This window comes from Drosophila teissieri, chromosome 2R (genome assembly GCF_016746235.2).
Source record: "Drosophila teissieri strain GT53w chromosome 2R, Prin_Dtei_1.1, whole genome shotgun sequence".
NCBI lineage: Eukaryota > Metazoa > Arthropoda > Insecta > Diptera > Drosophilidae > Drosophila > Drosophila teissieri.
The window spans coordinates 13,144,822-13,163,156 of NC_053030.1; the positions used below are offsets into that span (position 1 = coordinate 13,144,822).

The following is an 18,335-nucleotide window of genomic DNA, read 5'->3' on the forward strand; positions in this document are numbered from 1 at the left end:
TAATTTTGATCTAGAAAGTCTCAAAAAATAAAAACAAATGTTTTGTTACAAAAATAACTGATTTCGTTATTAAATATTGAATTCGAATTTAAATTAACCTTTATGTGACGTCATACTTTGCAATGGTATTTTCTAGCGTACTTATTTCTTTTAGATACTGACACGTCTTCGGTATTTTTAACAAAGGGAATGGTTGTGACGGTATTTCAACGCAATCCTTACACGGTCAGTTGCCGATTTTGTTTTTTGTTGTTTTTTTGCAATAAATGTTTGCCCAGCACGAAATCTAACGACGCCAATGGCAAAAGCGGGCCGTGCAATTGTTTAACTACTGTCCAGCGGCAGACCGTGCCCATACCCAAAATATATTGTATGCCATGCAAGTTCGTTCAAGTGCTGACCGAATTTCCGCACCCGTTGTTCGCCGTCTCGCTCGCACCCACTGCTCCTGTAGTCGTGGGCACTTTGTGTAAATTACATTGCAGCACAAATAAGTCGCTTCTCGAGTCAAAAATGTAACGCCAGTCGCCGCACAGAGTCGCAAAAAGCAATAGGACATACACGCCACACAGGCAGCCAGCCATTCGTGGGCGCACCTGCCAGTTGCACGCTTATCTGAACCGCACCAGCAACACCCTAGAATCGCAGCTAGCTACCCCGCACCCCGACCCCGTCCACGACCCCATTCGGACCGAGCTCAGTTGTCCTGGCGACGGAGGAAATAAGGACATGCAAAGAGCATTTCCGTACGCAGTGTGGGTAAGTCTATAAGTACATGGATGACATGTCTGTGTGTACATTTGTCCGCAGTATCTGCGTGCATGTGTGTGTGCGTGTGCTCGGGCAGAGGCTTACGCAGTGGATTTGGGAGGGGCTCAAGACCCCAAACGTAGTGTTGGCCTGGCTTGCCCCTTCAAAAGTTTCAGGAGCCCGTTCAGAGTTTGCCGTTTCCGCACAATTTGATAAGAATGCTTTTTAAACTCATTTTTGCTGCATATATAATCTATTTACGGATTGAAATACATCTCTTATTCATTTCTGCTGTATTAAAGGCTTGGTAGAGCTTTTAATTGGCATATATGTACACATTTCACATGATAATCCGACAACATGATATTAAATAGTTTACCTAAAAGAAAGTTTGCTGGTTCGCAATACTTCAAGAGTTGTATTCAGTTTAAAGTTCACTCAATCACATATCCTAAGATATAAGATACTTTTCCCTAAAACGCACCCCTTCTGCCAATAAACCCAGCTTACGCCACTGATACTTTGTTAGTACGTGTACTGCAATGTTTTTTGGCTATTCGCTATTTGCACTTTTACTTTCGGATCGCCTCTCTCCTTTGTGGCTTGGCCCCATTGCCTCATGAGTTGCTCAATTTTGGCTGCCGTAGTCTTGTCGCATTTGAGATACTGTGTACATATTAATATCACATATTGTAATGGCCCCACGAGAATTTCAGCTGCCGATCGGGTCAGCGGAAGCGCGATAAATAAAAACGATCGGTGGCTTCTTGCTTGGCAAGAAGCGATAAGCACGAATGGTTCATAAATTTGATAACACATGAACACATTAAGATATTGCAGCTTGAAACAATTTATATCTGTAAACATAAAGAAACCATTCCATTTTTATCTAACATAAAGTGCTGCCCAAGGAATCCAGATATGATAAATATGTTTTGAGCACTAGTACCCTCGTTTTATTATTTAATTAGGAATATGTGCTATATTATGCACTCGTTTTAAACCAACATCACTTCAAGAGCACTTATGATTTGGTCCCCTCTGCGATCTGAATTTTCGGGTCATATCGAATGCCAAATGGTTTATATTTAGTGACCCAATGGAGTCTATTTTTAAGCACGTGCCTGGCACTCCCATGATGATGACGCTGACATCGACGTAAGTGGCTCGAGTAGTTTGGCCCGATGCCCCGGCAGGAACACAAGTTTTTAAGCGGCAATTTGCAGCAATTATACATACGAGAGGCTGTTGGCAGAGTGCTTGTGCCCACACCTCGCAATCCACGCCATCAAGCCAGAAATTTGCCATTCGCCATTCGCCCATTTGGTTCACCCTCTTGTGTGCCTGCTCTGGTGTTATTAATAAATCGAACGGGTTGAAGGGGGGGGCGACGGACTGCGATGGAAAGGGTCAAGCGGTACTGCGCAGTTTGCGATGCCACCTCGAAAGCCCCCAGTTGCGCCCAATCCCGGCCAATCCCGCCCAGTTCCTACCATTCCAAGCACGAGTTCAGCTGGGTTCAGTTTCATGTTCAGCTCTCGTTTGCTCTATTTTGTTTTTGGCCTCCACACATGCACATTAGCTGGCGTCTGGTGCTCTCTTTTCTATCATTTTCCCACCCATTTTCCGCCCTCCCATTTCCCCCACCCATATTCCCCCCTCCATTCCACATCAGCTGCGGTTGCCAATCGACGGCGGCAGCGGCAGCAGCAGCAGCAGCAAAAGCGGCTGCGACTTGTTGTGCCGCCGTCAGCGGCAGACGCATCGCTTTCAGTTGTTTGCAATTACCAACAAAGCGCGCTCCTCTTGGCCGGATCATCGAAATTGTGTTAATACGTGGCCCAGAAATCGCGCTGGCATGGCCATAAATAAACCAAAATTAAGTTATTTCTATTTATTGCCGGTGCTAACGTGAAAAAATTCAATTCAAATGCTGCTGACACGACGGTACGAGTGTTAAACGAAATCATTCTCATTGTTAAACGCCCAAATAAAAAAGGCCAGTGGACTTAAACTAGCATTTGTTCAATGCAAAACAAACCACGTTTGGTAACCTTTGATTGGGGTTGCGTTGGCTTAAATGTGATCTCAAGTGTAACTCACATGCATAATTACGTTCGCCACATTATCCAACCACCCACTTGAGCAATTCAAGGTTGCATAAACGCCGAGAACTTGTTACCCCTGCGACGGCTGTCAAATGAAATTGTGCACAATGATGGGAGCCAAGTGAACAAGTTTCTTGTTACCATTTCCATTGCAATGTGGCACGAGGGCAAAAGAAAAGGTAGCTGCGGCAAAACAAGGGTTCTGCGCCCCCTGTTTCGTTTGCCATCGCTTGACCACACACGAGAACATAATCCACAATTGAAAACGATTTATTTTCTCACATACCCTTGCCGTGCTTCAGTTTCACTTCCAGTTTCGATTCTAAGCGGGCGAACAGTGCGTATACTTGATGCGTTGTGAGGCTGATTGGGTTGATACACCCAATGTATGCTTGATATTTTGAGCTGTTGCAGGGGAAGGAAGTTTTTCACGTGGGCGAACTGTGCGTATGCTTCATATTTGCCGATGCTTGTCGCGTGATATTTGCGCATACTTGACATTCTGCGAACTTTTGGCTCTCAAAAATGCTAAATGCTTAAGTTAGGGAATTACGTAGCCGACCTGGTGACACTTTTCTGCCCTGAATTTCCCCCGCTCTCCTAATGCGAATGATCCAGGCGAAAAGACGGAGACGTAACCCCCTTGTCTGTGGTGGAACAGTGGAGGTGGAAAATGGAAAAGGGATGGGAAAATGGGGTGAGTGCCGAGTGGGTGGTGTTTCTGTTTTCTTGCCGCTTGTTAGCCGTTGTCTTTGGCGAGTTGTTTGCATGCCATTCCTTGCTCTGGTTTCGTTCTTTATCATCTCGTGCGTTTCCCGCCCCCGTTTTTAATACAAAATCAATCGGATTGCGCCCAGCAGAGCATTCTAAACTAAAAACTGTTCGTGTGTAATGAGGCGAAGGTTGCGGATTGAGGTTGCTTATTAAACCGCTTGTTGCGTTCAATTACAACTTTTGATTTTATTGATACGAGTATCGACACGAACATTTACAGGGATATGCACTGGCTTAGCTCTAGACATTTAAACGTTAAAATTATTGTTATCCGTTTTGCTTAAAATGTTATTTCTCTTTACTAAGAGCGTGATATTTTCATCAACTCAAAAACGCTTACTTCAAGTGTGCTATTCTTAGTTTACCGAAGAAAGATCTTTGCCATCTTCTTGGGTGGTTGAGTACCACTGATATAGCTTAAGAACTGAATTTGCCTTGGATTCCTCAGTAATCAAACATGAATTCACCAATCTCAACCCGTCTTAAGCATAGTTAAAGCACGATTGTGGTTTCGGTTTTGGTTTGCAGCCGTACAACTAATGCGAACTCCTCGTTAGGCTCACACATAACCACTGGACTCCAGTTTGATGGCACCCTCGTATGTGGGCAGGCCCGATCCATCGATGATTTTGCTCATGTCCAGGCTGATGATGCCGTTCTCGTTGATGTTGTCCAAGTCCTGCTCTTCCTGCTGCTGCTGCTGCTGCTGCTCCTGCTGACCCGTGGCCAGTTCAACCTCCTCCGAGTGGCTGTGGGATGTGGCTGGTGTGTCGGATGTTGATGGTGTGTCCGATGTTGCTGCGTTGTCATTTTCATCATTTTCAGCGGTTATGGGAAAGAGCACGACATCATTTTGAGGTAGCTCATCGATATTGGGTGCCAGAAAATTGCCATTGGCCTCATCCTGCAGATCGTCCCCAGAAATGTGGTTTCCATTGCCGTTGTCGATGTCGATGTCGCTGGGGCAGGGGCAGATAGACGGCACCTCCTCCCGCCGCCCACCTATATTCAGACCGCTCTCCACGGACAGAGCGGTCAGTGGTTCATCATCAACCTCGCCTTCATAGCGGAACTTGCCGCACAGCGGACAGCCACGCCGGTAGTGGTTTCCACTGTGCTGATGGCTCTGCTGCAGATACCGCCGCCCGAAGGTGTTCAATCTGATGTTCTGCGCCGGCTTACGCACCTGCAGCGTCTCCATTTCCAGGCAATTTCCGCTCCGTGCAGCCACCGCCGCCGCAGCGGCATTCCACATGCTCTCCACCTCGGCCCGCTGCAGCGAGCAGCAGGATTGGGCATTTAGGGCCAGTTGCAACTGCTTGTTGACCAGCAGGCCTCCGGATCCGCCTGGTGCGGCAACACTGCCACTGGCCACCACATCCACACTGCCATCCGGTGTGCCGCGAACGAAGCTCGTTCCCGGCTGGTGTCCGCTGATGTCCAATGAGGATCGGTATCCGGGCGGCGGCGAGACGCGTTGCATCAGCAGCTGCTGCTGTTGCTGCAGTTGCAGCTGCAGTTGTTGCTGCTGCTGCTGCTCCAGCTGCTGCTGGTGGAGCTGCTGTTCGTGCAGCACCACTGCGTCGTACGAGGGCGGTGGTTCGTGGTGCAGGGCGGGCACGGCGGACAGGCCATCGGTGGAGTCGCCCAGGAACAGGCCGGATGTCTCGTAGCACTGAAGGATAGAACGAAGAATTAAACACGATTAGCAGGAGGATAAACAAGAAGGTTGCATGGAATGTAGGGTTTGGTGTTCAAAAAACAATGGAAACAAGTGGAACTATCAAGGTCTGCCCTGAGATGCAGCAACTGGTCTATAACCCTCAAGGTCGTGACTAATTGCCGATCTCCGCTTGGCCGCTTTGTAAATAACTTTCTTAATGGAGACGCGGCGGACAAGTAAAATTTACGCGATCAAATAAAAAGTTTAAATTGCACACATCATAAATTTATTTGTCTCTGCCGCGCAATCTGCAATCCCATTCCCACTTCCACACCCATTTCGCGAGCTAGAAACCCGCCTTCTTCTGTCCACAGTTGACATCTGTGCCTGGCCAGGCTAACGTTGATTTACGTGGAGCCTTTTTGCCGCCACTTTCCCCCCTTTCCCGCCCTTTCCCTCCCTTTCCCAGCGGGCCAACAAACAACAATGAACTGAATGATGGCCTATGGGGTTGGTGGGATGTTGGTGTGTGGTTTGTGGGTGGATTGTGGGAGGCGGCTCGTAACCTAATAAAGAGCAGGGCCAAGTGAGTGCGACTTCTGGGCCACTTGCGCTGGCTATATCGAGAGTATGGCCAACCGCAATTGTCGCGCCCCTTTGGTCAACTGAACCCACTTTCCCTCGGATGTGGCACCTGTTAAATGCGGCGCATAAATATCCATTACAGTCCTGCTGCTCCATCCTCGCCCCCAAACTTCTTTTCCAACTTACTTGCAAACTGTCGCCACGAAATGTGGGCTTACACTTGAAAAAGGACAATTGCGGGCGGATTGTGGGTTGTTTTTGCGCCCGAGTGGCTAAAACATCAGACTGGTGGATATTATTATTTCCATTGTGATTTCAGCCACTAATTGGGAAACTAGGTTGAATTGATTGAAGCTCAAATCGAAAACTAAATGGTTTGCGTGGAAAGTTTGTTGTGTAGTTTGCTTAATGCCATATTTGTTTGCACACTTTTCAGCCAGCACTTAAACTTAATAGTCGCTAATTGATTTTTAGCATTCAAACGATTTGAATTTAGGGGTTTTGCATTCATATCGACTATAGGAAATTGACAAGCCAATCACTGATAAATGGCTTTTCATTGGGTATTTAGCGTGCTTTGAATTTGGTTAATATAAGCCTTGAACTTGTTTAAGGGTTTTCTCCCACTTTTCACACACATTTAGAGTGTGTTTTTGTGTGTCTAACTCCCGTATTCAAATGTTTATTTCCTAAAGTTATTTTTTTGTACCACGAACAAGGGGAAAGTAGTACATACTGCCACTGCCTTTAGTAGATTTGATTAATAAAATTCTGGTTTCCTCTGAACAAGCAGAGATGTCCGTTTCCATTGTGGCCTAACTATCCATTTGGAATGCCGTTGACATCTGTTTGTAACTACGGCTGGTGGACAACAAAGCTCTAGCCTAAAACCCCGGGCACCGTGGACCACCGATGCATGGGAATTGAGGATACATTAGCTCCAACTCACCTGCTCCACGCTGTAGATTTCCATGTTGGGATCGCCCTCGAGCCACTGGTGCTGCTGCTGCCTGTAGGCGGCCTCCGTTCGCTTTTTGATGTTCCGATGGCAACAATAGCAGACCACACACAATATGGTCGTCACCAGGGAAAGCATTGCTCTGCAACAAATTAAATCGAACGGGGATGTCAATGTGAATGTGAATGAGACTGCGAATGTGAATGCAATGTTATTCCAGCGAACATTGGTCGTACATTCATATTTGCCTTGGCTGGCGACACGAAATTGATTGCGGCCCTTCGATAAACGGCCAGTGTGATAATAACGTATTAATGCGCATTCGGTATTTATAAATTTTGCCATACAAATTGCCAGTGCTTGTATGTTTATTTATTTGGGTGCGCTTTGCCTGCATATTGACAGCATAAATTGGCCCCAAAATGTTGACTTCAATACATCGTGTTAGCGGAAATTGCTTTCCTTGACTTTCGGTTTTAATTAGATAATGCAGTTGTGGCTATTTATTTGGCTCCCAATTCATCTTCCAGCCAAACAATGTTCGCAAGTATGAAATGTAGGGCATATTGCCAATTATCTCGAGTTAAATAGGCTGCCACACACACAATCTTCAATGTACTTGGAACTTATGTGTGTGTTAGCCCAATATTCCACATTCTGCCTTTTGTCTAATGAGGTAATATTGGGTTTCTACCGCACTTCTAATAGATATATCAAATTTTAATTGTCAGTCGTTAAGTTGCACAGATTAGGCAGATTATGTCAAGTGATTTCGTTTGTTAAACAAACACAATATCCCTTAAACTTGCTTAAGATATGCCCTATGGCATATGGTATCGGTAAATTCGAAAAGGTGTAGCCACAGCCATTCCTTAATTCGTCAATAAATCCGAAATGACCCCACTATCAACTGGATTGCCAGTTATCAAATTTTTCTTTTAGCGCTGTCGGCCAATTTATGTCGGTTTATTGAAACCCACTGGTTTATTTAGTCGGAAATGGTTTCGTTCCGTGTCGTGTCGTGTCGATTTCGTAGCTCCAGGCATTTCCATGACGTCACTTAATCCACTTTAGAATGCAACATTGTGTTCCACTTGTCTGTCCAGTGTCCTCCACTGCCCCTCGTCCCTCCTTCGATTTTCCTCTCTCTGCGTTTCCTTTTTTTTTTGGCTGTTCACTTTTCCCGGTTCACGCAATTTCTCGCATGTCAACAGTTCATTAGGGCCCCTTTTTTTTGGGCCCAGCTTTTCCGAGGAAAAGAGACAACAGCGATTTCCCCCCCTCCAGTTTTTTATTCGAGCTATTTTCAATGAACTGCCCAAGACAATCGATAAAAAAGTAGTTAAAATAAAGTTTTCGGCTTGTGTGGGCCGCGCGTGATGTTTGCAGACACTAAGAAACCCCATAAAACCGTGTTGACAAAACCTCTTTGTTGCTCTGCGGTTACTCCGAAAAAATGGAATAGATGGAAAAAATGGAATAGCTCGTGTTGCACACGAAAGTAGGTTTTATTAACAAGCAAGTTGGATGCTAGGGTTTCGACGAGGGAAAACCGAAAGTAAAAAGTGCCCCGGCACAATTATAATTATGATTTTCAGCGCGGAAAAGCGGATGCCCGACATCTTCTTCTCTGGCTGTTGATGCTTATTAATTCGCAGCTCCGTGCCATAAATCACTATGATCTATGGGAGTATCTTGTAGTATGCTTCTTGAATGTTGCTACAAAAGCGGCACTTGCTGCAAGCATTTCACTCGAATCTACGAGATGCTGCTCCAATTATTAAACTGCAAACTCACTTGTGGTACTAAACTAAAAGCTACAATGATAACCGCATTTCATGTGAATTATATATATGAACTGATTGCGATATCCCCTCTAAATCCCTGCTAAATTGACGGTTGGAAAAGAGCTTGTTTAAAATGTAAATACTTGAGCAATTCGGCTCTTGTTAGTTTGCGAAGCCAATTGTTTTGGGCGAACTTTCTTGGCAACTCTAATTAATTAATTGCCAAATGACTGAGGGGAGTGCTCAGCTATTTGCCAGAACTTCCAGCCACTCTTTCGCATTTCCCAGCGGGCCAAAAGGTGACTTGGCCCATCTCTTGAACTTGCCAGCAGTCAGTCAGTTCCAACTGGCAGGCGGACTTACCCGCCGAGCAGCAGATTCACATTGCCGTTGACAACATTTGCATATGTCTGGGGTCCACTAGGTCCTCCGCCGCCACCCACGCCCGAGATGACGGATCCGGAGCCACCGCGCTGCTGGTGATATTGCCCCAATCCGCCGGTGTAGTAGGTGGTGTGTGTGACAATCGAGGATGAGGATGAGACATGCTCCTGGGACTGCAGCTGCTCCTCCTCGCTGACGAAACTTCCAAACGCTGACGACGATGATGATGAAGACGGCGATGGTGGTTCCGTTGTGGAAGCCACCGATATTGTTGTGGCCCGGATAGTGTGATTCTGATTCTGATTCTGATTATGGTTCTGATTTTGATTCTGACTTTGACCGAAGGCCAGCAGAGTTGCATAACGCTTGAGAGACATTTCACTGCGAGTGGGAATCGAGCCACTGTGATTGCATAACGATTAGCGCGGCGCACTCATTACATGGCCATTAGCACGCACACTTCAGCCCCAAAAGGAGGTGCATCTAGCCTGGCTAGCAGCGAAGGCCTGGGCTCTAGACCGCAGCAAGGACGAACGGCGACTGCCTCCTGGCAACTAGCCCTCGCAAGCGACGAGCCGAAGGCAACGGCGACTTTAGCACGACAGCAACACCGAGTCAAGCAGAAACTTTGGGCTAAAACTAACACAGGCACTACACGAAAACCAAGTTGAATACTTTTTGATACAAGTTTCTTTGGATTTTCATTTGTTTGTTATTTTATTTAAGAATTTAGTAGGGCTTAGTATATATTTTTTAATATTTTCTTGATAGAAGATCTTAGATAGATATCTTACTAGTTTGCACTTTTTTATACACACACTGTTTGCATAACTCTATGTATTTTAACTTTAAGCCAAGATAGCATGTTTTTCCGCATTTTTTCCGAGTGTAGCTGGTAGAACGATCGATGGCCAAGTCTATTTCCGTAACTCTTAGTTTTGGCCGCGAACCGCGAGTTGTGCGTCTGGGCAAATGCGTTGCGCTGCTGCAACTGAGCTCCGGCTTGACTTGCTGACTAGTTTACTGGCTGGCTGCCTGAATGGTCGTCCTGTCCCGAGGACTTTGGCTTGGCTTATCCTTTTGTTGTGAACCCGACGAAGTTGCCCTGACAACCGAATGGGCCACACTTCGGCTTGGACTCACAGCACTTCGGCTCTTTAGCTGCTGATGGCTGAGGTTACTGGTCTCTGTGTTCTGCTGCTCACTGCTGTTGCTGCTGCTGCTGCTGCTGCTCGCCTGTTACAAGTTGCGTTGCCCATTTTTCTGTGGCTTTCCCTCTCTGGCTTTTCGGGTTTGGGGTGGTACGCCAGTTCAGTGGTGGGTGGAAAAAGGATATGTCGACGACAAAGGACAGGCAGTGCTATTTGTATTGGACTTCCCTTTGTATCCCGCTCATTCGGCCCCAAGTTCCCCTTCTGTTTCTACACGTTTCTCGTCAAATTGAGCGCCAAATGCTTTTGTATGCCCGTATGGGTTGTCATTATTGCTGCTGTTGCGATGTTGCCGCTGTTGCTGCTGTTGTTGTGGCAACCGTGCATGCCATTTGAACAACACTTGTCGCCAACTGACATTTTTCACGGCATGCGGCCATAAATAATAATGCGACTCAGAAGCAACAGTCCATGCCGCGCATATTGAGCATGCAACATGCTGCTGGGCGGCACACGCTGCGTATGCGTGATGCGGCGAAAATGCACTCCACTTATGTTGCTCAATAGTGTTAAATGTTTGCATCTGTGTGAACTTTTAAGAAAGGAAATGGTGGATAAACGAGAATGAATTCATTTAGGAATAATTATCATTAAAATGATAAATTAAATTGAAGCTCAATTATAAAGAGCTTACTTCCTGAAACGTAAAATTTCTACTAAATATCTACAAAATAAAGGTAAACCCATGAAATTCACTTAGCATAATAAATCGTTAAAAACCAAATTCAACCAGAACCATTGTTGTTGTGGCCCATTTATTAAACATCTCAGCGAATGCAAATAGCTTCCCAAAATATTCGCCACAATATTGTTAAAAATGTTGAACCAATTTCCGCATAAATGCCAATGAGATGTATAACATTTGCATATCGGCCGCATTTTCAGGCAAACGAATGCAATCAACATCATAATTGCCCGCCATTAGCAACTAATTGAAATGCACGAATTATTTCGGCAAATTTACTTTTAATTTATGACGCACTCGCCTCGTGCAAACATTCAAATGGCCGGGAGTGCCCAATATTTGGGGCGGCAGTGTGGATAGGTCCTGCTTTACTATAACTATAGGTATAGGTATAGGAATAGGTGTAGGTGTAGATATAGGTACACCCATGCCAGGTGCATACAATCGCAGGCACTGTCGCCCGTCGGATTCAAGAACATATGTAAATAGTTGCACGCCATTTTGGCCGCCCGCTCTTTTAGTTCCATGTTCTCTACTGTGCACTGAGAAAAATATTACCACAGCTCAGGAAAGCGTTGGCCAACACAATTAACAAAAGTTTAGTGAATAGTTGGTTTACCATATTTTATTTGCATAAATGAATGTCTATAGCAAATAATGATGATGTTTTAAATAATATTAAATGAATATAATAATCAAATTAGTTAGTACATAGTCATACACAATGAAAACATTCATTTTGGGCCAGTTTAATATGCTGATTTTAATTTCGCATAGAAAATTCCTTTGAATGGCCGCTGCTTTCTCGCAGTGCACCCAGCCCTCTTCCCTGCGCTGCGAGTGTGTTTTTGGCCGTGCCAACTGTTTGTTGACGGCGTCGTCGGCTTTCGAGCGTCTTGAAATCCGCGCTCCGTCGGCGGCTTTTAGCCATAGTTGGGCCGTAGTTGTTGCCAGCGCCGAGTGTCGAGTGTCGTGCGCGCTCAAGAGCACGTATTTCTGTTGTTTTTCCCTTGCCGTTTGGTTTTCACGACGGCCGTGAACGCCGCACAAAAGTTGCCACCATTTTAGTTTTTCATCTGTGGCATAATTTTAGATTTGTGTGAAAGGAAATTTGTCAATTCAGGACAACCAGCTACATAGCCAGCCAGCCAGTCGGCCACCCAGTTGGCAGCAGGAGAGGAGCAGCGCGAGGAGGCGACAGTCGCCCTTTTGTGTGTCACGCCGCCCCTCAACAGTTGGCAGCTGGCAACGTGACTCATTAGAGCTAGCTGCCTAGCTGGCCAGCTGGTGCGGAGCTAGCGGGGATAGTGTTCCAGGGGCACGGAGCACCGGGCACCCGGCAGGGGGACATGAGGTGGCGCCCACCCACTGGTGGGCCTTCTGATGATGGATAGTTTCGGGCGCTTCTGGTCACTTTCGAACGCCGCTCTGCGCACGCGTTACGGGTAAGCCACGGAAGTCTACTGCTACAACTATCAAAATCTGAAAGCATCAAAATGTTGATTTCCAGAGGGAAACTTTAAATGGAAAGCAATTGGAGGGAAATAAATGTAACTGATACATAACTTTATATCTACTCAACCTTTCCTCCTGAGTTTAACAATGTAAAAACATTTCTGTAATACAACTTAACACTTATTAATAATCTTAATCATTGAAAACAATCCATACAGTTTTTCCCACCTTGAAAATTGGTTTGTTGTTGCTCATAACATTTTTGCTAGGTATTTGTCATTTTAGACGTACAATAAATAGACGTACAATAAATAAGTAAAAAGAAGTGGAATTAGAGCTAGCAGACTATCTTTGTTGCTTGTCGAGCGCAGGCAACAAAAACGCAGCAATGTATGCTACACTTTTCCACAAATATTTTTGACATTCACCTGTATGTGCTGTGTGGCAACTAATGAGGCTGTCACATTCAAGCCATCCTTTGCTCCTTTTTGCACTCCTTGCCTTTTTACCGAGCATTGGCAGCATTAATTATGCATGCCTGTTGATTTATTATGCACGACCATCCAGGTAATGATGGGACCAGGTCACCACTAAGAGCACGTCCATTGCATTGGAGCACCAGCTGCCAAGCTGCCAGCTACCCACCTTCCACCCCCATCGCGTTGCCAGTGGCAACTGGTAGAGGGTCTCGATGTCACCCATGTTGCATGACCTGCGAAAGTATTTCATATTTTCACATGAAGCGTAATGAAAATTTTAAGGTCTCACCCATGCCAGCTTCGATTGTTCCAGTCGCACGCAAAGGTTGCAGGTCCTTTGCTGATTTTGCCACTGCATTACAGGTGTGTACCACCCACTGCCCACCACCCAGCACCAACCACCCACCGAAATCACCCATCACGAGGGAAGCGTCACGATACCCGGCACCAGGTACCGTGCTCCATTTGTGGCAAGGTCTCGCCTTCGTCTATGCAAAGTTTAAAGGGAACACCCCTAAAAATATAAGAAATCAAATTTGGTTTTAGGGATCCCCCACTCATTTGTTAAGTAATCTGATTTGAAATCGATGAGGAAGCATAGAACCTTAAATTATAGGTTACTTTGTAAAGTAGATATGGGTGGGGGAATCCAAAAATATGGTGTTAAGGGTTGACACGAAGGTTTCCCTTCCCGAGTTGAACACGTCGTATAAAGGGAATACGTAAAGTAAATACTGTAACACAAGTTCTGTTGCCCTTTTAACATTAAGCATTATTTTCATAAGATATTGGGATAATATTTGCTGAATTAGTATAATATACTATATAAGTTGTTTTTCCAACAAAACATTAAGTGATAGTTATTACCCTTCTCAATTTAAAAGCGGAATACCAGCATTTGGCGCTTAATTCCTACCAAATGTGTTCAATGTCCCAATAAAGTGGGCAATACTTTTGAACTCAACAAAATTACAAGTTTACAATTTTCAATAAACTATGGGATACGAAAGGCGTGGAAGAAAGGGAGCTACGATGTCGTGGTCCCTAATGTTTTTACATGGCACTGTCTTCGATTTTTCATTATGCTGCCAGCCAGGCGCCACTGGAGACCCAATTCCCAATTCCTGCCTGCGACGAAGGTGGATGTGGATATGGATGTGCCATGTGTGCGTTGGTATTAGCGTGAGGACATCGCGGTCGCCGCGGATAAACAATTGCCACTAAATGGCATGTGGCAGAGCCCGACTCCTCGGGTTTCCTTTGATTTTACGCTCGTCAAGCCCAAGTTGCGAGCATTGATTAAAGTTCGATGTGTCCTTTTCCCCATGACCGGGTGGGCGGAACGCTTTTGGGGGTGTGGCGGTTAGGGGTGTCGATGTGGTGGCCCATTGTCTTGCGACACGACCTGCTATTGTGCATTATTGCTTAACTGCCTCAGTTCCTTAAACTTCCTTAAACCAGCTGCCGGCGGGCAGGCGGCCAAAAGCCAGATTATGTCAACTGGTGGGTGGGACACAAAGGCAAAAACTGGGTTAGATGTTGAACAAGGGAGTTGAGTTCCATTTGGGGGTATTCAGGCTAACAAAATTTGAAATTTAATTAATATTTTCTATACAATTCGGAGAGCTTATATATTGTCATCTATTTTCCAGCCTACGCTATCTCTATAAGATGTCCTTGGCTGTATCGCTGCGCCGAGCTCTGTTGGTGCTGCTCAGCGGCGCCATATTCATCCTGACGGTGCTCTACTGGAACCAAGGAGCCACCAAGGCCCAGGCTTACAACGAGGCGCTGGAACGCCCCCACAGCCATCACGATGCCAGTGGCTTTCCCATGTGAGTGCCACATGCCAATCAGCTTGAATAATCATCCTACTGAAGACTCCCACTAATCACTCTTCGTTCTTCGTTCTTGCAGACCCGTCGAGAAGTCCTGGACGTACAAGTGCGAGAATGACCGATGCATGCGGGTGGGCCACCATGGCAAATCCGCCAAGAGGGTCTCGTTCATCAGCTGCTCGATGACGTGCGGTGACATTAACATTTGGCCGCACCCCACCCAAAAATTCCTGCTCAGCTCCCAGACGCACAGCTTCTCCGTGGAGGATGTGCAGCTGCACGTGGAGACGTCGCATCGCGAGGTACGCAAGCAGCTCCAACTGGCTTTTGACTGGTTCCTCAAGGATCTGAGGCAAATCCAGCGGCTGGACTACGTGGGTAGTTCATCAGAGCCGACGGTAAGCGAATCCTCTTCGAAGTCACGCCACCATGCAGATGTGGAGCCAGCTGCTACGCTCTTTGGAGCCACCTTCGGTGTGAAGAAGCCTGGGGATCTAACTAGCATACAGGTCAAGATCAGCGTGGTCAAGTCCGGAGACCTTAACTTTAGCCTGGACAACGATGAGACCTACCAGCTTAGCTCCCTAAGTGAGTATTCTGATAAAACTATAATAGAACAATTATAACTTGATTTCCCTACTCTTGTGCAGCCGAAGGACGCCGCCTGCAGGTGGAGATAACCGCAAACTCTTACTTCGGAGCCCGGCATGGACTGTCTACGCTGCAGCAACTCATATGGTTTGACGACGAAGATCACCTGTTGCACACGTACGCCAATAGCAAGGTGAAGGATGCCCCCAAGTTCCGGTATCGAGGCCTCATGCTGGACACCTCACGCCACTTCTTCTCTGTAGAGTCCATCAAGCGTACGATTGTGGGCATGGGCCTGGCCAAGATGAACCGCTTCCACTGGCACCTCACTGACGCCCAGAGTTTCCCTTACATTTCGCGCTACTATCCAGAGCTGGCCGAGCATGGAGCGTACTCGGAGAGCGAGACGTACACGGAGCAAGATGTTCGCGAGGTGGCCGAGTTCGCCAAGATCTATGGCGTTCAAGTCATACCCGAGATCGATGCGCCTGCCCATGCGGGCAACGGCTGGGATTGGGGACCCAAGCGCGGAATGGGCGAGCTGGCCATGTGCATTAACCAGCAGCCATGGAGCTTCTACTGCGGCGAACCGCCGTGCGGTCAGCTGAATCCCAAGAATAACCATACCTACCTCATTCTGCAGCGCCTCTACGAGGAGTTGTTGCAACACACAGGCCCCACGGACCTCTTCCACCTGGGCGGTGACGAGGTGAACCTGGATTGCTGGGCGCAATACTTCAACGATACAGATCTTCGCGGGTTGTGGTGCGATTTCATGCTCCAGGCTATGGCCAGGTGCGTAGCAAATATCTCCTTTCCGTATAAGAAATCCCAAATAATGTCATATCTCGTCCCGCAGACTAAAACTGGCTAACAATGGAGTAGCGCCCAAGCACGTGGCTGTCTGGTCGAGCGCCCTGACCAACACCAAGTGTCTTCCAAACAGTCAGTTCACCGTTCAGGTATGGGGCGGGAGCACTTGGCAGGAGAACTACGACTTGCTGGACAACGGCTACAACGTAATCTTCTCGCACGTGGACGCCTGGTATCTGGACTGCGGCTTCGGCAGCTGGCGGGCCACTGGGGATGCCGCCTGTGCTCCGTACCGCACTTGGCAGAATGTCTACAAGCACAGGCCGTGGGAGCGCATGCGATTGGACAAGAAGCGGAGGAAGCAGGTAAGCTGCATCTCAGTGAAATATCTTATGCTCCAAGTATGCTAATAACATGTATCTTTGATTAGGTGCTGGGTGGCGAAGTGTGCATGTGGACCGAGCAGGTGGATGAAAATCAGCTGGACAACCGGCTGTGGCCTCGAACAGCCGCTCTGGCGGAGCGCTTGTGGACCGATCCTAGCGATGATCACGATATGGACATAGTGCCGCCAGATGTATTCCGTAGAATCTCACTGTTTCGAAATCGCCTCGTCGAACTGGGCATCCGGGCTGAAGCGCTGTTTCCAAAATACTGTGCCCAGAATCCCGGCGAATGCATTTGATATTACCTCTAAGCAGTAAAAGTAAAAGTAATCTCCTACAAACCCAATCCCGTGATCCCTCCCAAAATGTGCGTTAGTTAGTTGATAGTCTAATTGTTATTTTATACGAATACCTTGGCTTCGTTTTGCAAAGAAGCAGGCGACTGTTTGAAATGGTTTCTGGCATAAACCACGAATCGAATTTCGTTTTCATAGAACAAACATAAAACCACACCCATTACTAGTACAATCCATCTCGGAATATAGCGCACACAGACATTGCAGTTGAAATAGAGAACGATTGGAAATGACCTAGTAGGGAATCAAGTTGAGGTTGACATGCAGGTGACGTTGGACACTAGAGTTCATAGATATAGTTGTAGATTTCATACGCATCAATTCACAGACACAGACATAGGCTTACGATACATTTATATATTAACAAGTAGCTTTAGACGATAAATCACGATTAAGGAATAACAAATATTTTGATATTTTTAAAAGCTTTATTCGCAGAATATGAATTATTTAGTTTAGAGTGACATCCAATGATCTTTTCCTCTTCTTTTAATTTGATGTTCGTTTAGTTTTCTTTTAATTTCCCGTTGCCTTAAGTTAAAAAATACGTTTAATTACATTTTCAGTGATATAACAATGTGACCTTAAGAATCAGAAAAAATGGAAAACTGCTAAAAGAGTAAAACTTAGAAATAAACTTAATATTTAATCGTTATGAAACATTTTTGCACGCATTGGCACATAACTGACACTTGACTAGTAAATTAGTAGCTAATTTAGAATGTACACCTAAATGGGGGAACAATTGTTGGGGTATTCACAGTTTGTTTCGTTTAATATTTCTACATTTGGAATGATTGATAGGATCCTTAAGCAATTTGTTTTCGTACTTAAGATTTTCAAAGAAAATATCAACAAAACGAAATCCTGAATTCTGAACCAACATTAGTTTAACGATTTCTGCTGTAACTCCAAGTAACTCTTGAAAATAAACTAAAAGTCCAGTCTAAGCAGGTTCCTAATTTTATGACAAATGTTTTGGGTGGCCATAGTTGTCAATATTGTGACACAGAAGCTCTGGAACATACTTAATGAGACGATGCCAGACAATTCAAATGGTGTTCCTCTGTTTGGTGGTAAGTCGTGGTCCACTCTTCTCGAGTACATTCCACCTATGCGGCTTACATTTGGCAGATGAGAGTGCGAGTAAGTCATGAGCGGCCGACGGCGAAAAGGCTGATGGAACAAAGGCTGCAGGCAGACACCATTGACGTGCTCCGGAGAATACCTCGCTCCGATGAACCCGGTCCGGATGCCAAAGGCGATCTGAAGCTGTTGCATGCTCCCTGCGAGTTTGACTTGATAAGATACACATCGATTAACTACTTTCCCAGTTACTGCCAGTCCGTCTACACAAATCGTCACGTGAACGAGGACTGGTATCGCCTTTATAGGACCTACGACACCGAGGGCTTTGTTTTCGGACAGTTCTACGAGCGGCTGCAGCGATACGAGTTGGACTGAATAAATGCCCTTCGGACAGAATAAGATCTAGACAAAATCTGTGATATC

At 46.0% G+C, this 18,335-nt stretch overlaps 3 protein-coding genes across 3 annotated transcripts; 2 read left to right on the forward strand and 1 right to left on the reverse strand.

Moving 5' to 3' along the window:
* The first annotated feature begins 235 nt into the window (after positions 1-235).
* On the forward strand, positions 236-17,773 carry LOC122615259 (probable beta-hexosaminidase fdl). The gene is made up of 6 exons (XM_043790231.1): positions 236-759; positions 14,492-14,674; positions 14,757-15,265; positions 15,328-16,063; positions 16,128-16,446; positions 16,512-17,773. Exons 2-6 carry the CDS (start codon positions 14,511-14,513, stop codon positions 16,764-16,766), a joined length of 1,983 nt encoding a protein of 660 aa, XP_043646166.1. The 5' UTR covers positions 236-759; positions 14,492-14,510; the 3' UTR covers positions 16,767-17,773.
* Positions 3,525-9,856, reverse strand: LOC122615260. Its single transcript, XM_043790232.1, has 3 exons — positions 8,989-9,856; positions 6,830-6,980; positions 3,525-5,307 (listed from the first exon to the last, which is right to left on the reverse strand). The coding sequence occupies exons 1-3, from the start codon at positions 9,384-9,386 to the stop codon at positions 4,192-4,194; spliced, it is 1,665 nt and encodes a 554-aa protein (XP_043646167.1). The 5' UTR covers positions 9,387-9,856; the 3' UTR covers positions 3,525-4,191.
* Positions 17,774-17,854: 81 nt separating the features above from the next.
* LOC122615262 lies at positions 17,855-18,289 on the forward strand. Its single transcript, XM_043790237.1, has 2 exons — positions 17,855-17,899; positions 17,958-18,289. Exons 1-2 carry the CDS (start codon positions 17,855-17,857, stop codon positions 18,285-18,287), a joined length of 375 nt encoding a protein of 124 aa, XP_043646172.1. The 3' UTR covers positions 18,288-18,289.
* The last annotated feature ends 46 nt before the right edge of the window (positions 18,290-18,335 follow it).

What these genes read in the sequence shown, in the direction of transcription:
- LOC122615259 (XM_043790231.1), top strand. Translation starts at nt 14,511, where the DNA reads ATGTCCTTGGCTGTATCGCTGCGCCGAGCTCTGTTGGTGCTGCTCAGC. An exon ending in ATGCTCCAGGCTATGGCCAG is followed by an intron (nt 16,064 to 16,127) that starts GTGCGTAGCAAA and finishes CTCGTCCCGCAG; the next exon opens with ACTAAAACTGGCTAACAATG. An exon ending in ACAAGAAGCGGAGGAAGCAG is followed by an intron (nt 16,447 to 16,511) that starts GTAAGCTGCATC and finishes ATCTTTGATTAG; the next exon opens with GTGCTGGGTGGCGAAGTGTG.
- LOC122615260 (XM_043790232.1), bottom strand. Translation starts at nt 9,386, where the DNA reads ATGTCTCTCAAGCGTTATGCAACTCTGCTGGCCTTCGGTCAAAGTCAG. An exon ending in GTGAATCTGCTGCTCGGCGG is followed by an intron (nt 6,981 to 8,988) that starts GTAAGTCCGCCT and finishes AATTTGTTGCAG; the next exon opens with AGCAATGCTTTCCCTGGTGA. An exon ending in AAATCTACAGCGTGGAGCAG is followed by an intron (nt 5,308 to 6,829) that starts GTGAGTTGGAGC and finishes TCTATCCTTCAG; the next exon opens with TGCTACGAGACATCCGGCCT.
- LOC122615262 (XM_043790237.1), top strand. Translation starts at nt 17,855, where the DNA reads ATGAGACGATGCCAGACAATTCAAATGGTGTTCCTCTGTTTGGTG. An exon ending in TGGTGTTCCTCTGTTTGGTG is followed by an intron (nt 17,900 to 17,957) that starts GTAAGTCGTGGT and finishes TACATTTGGCAG; the next exon opens with ATGAGAGTGCGAGTAAGTCA.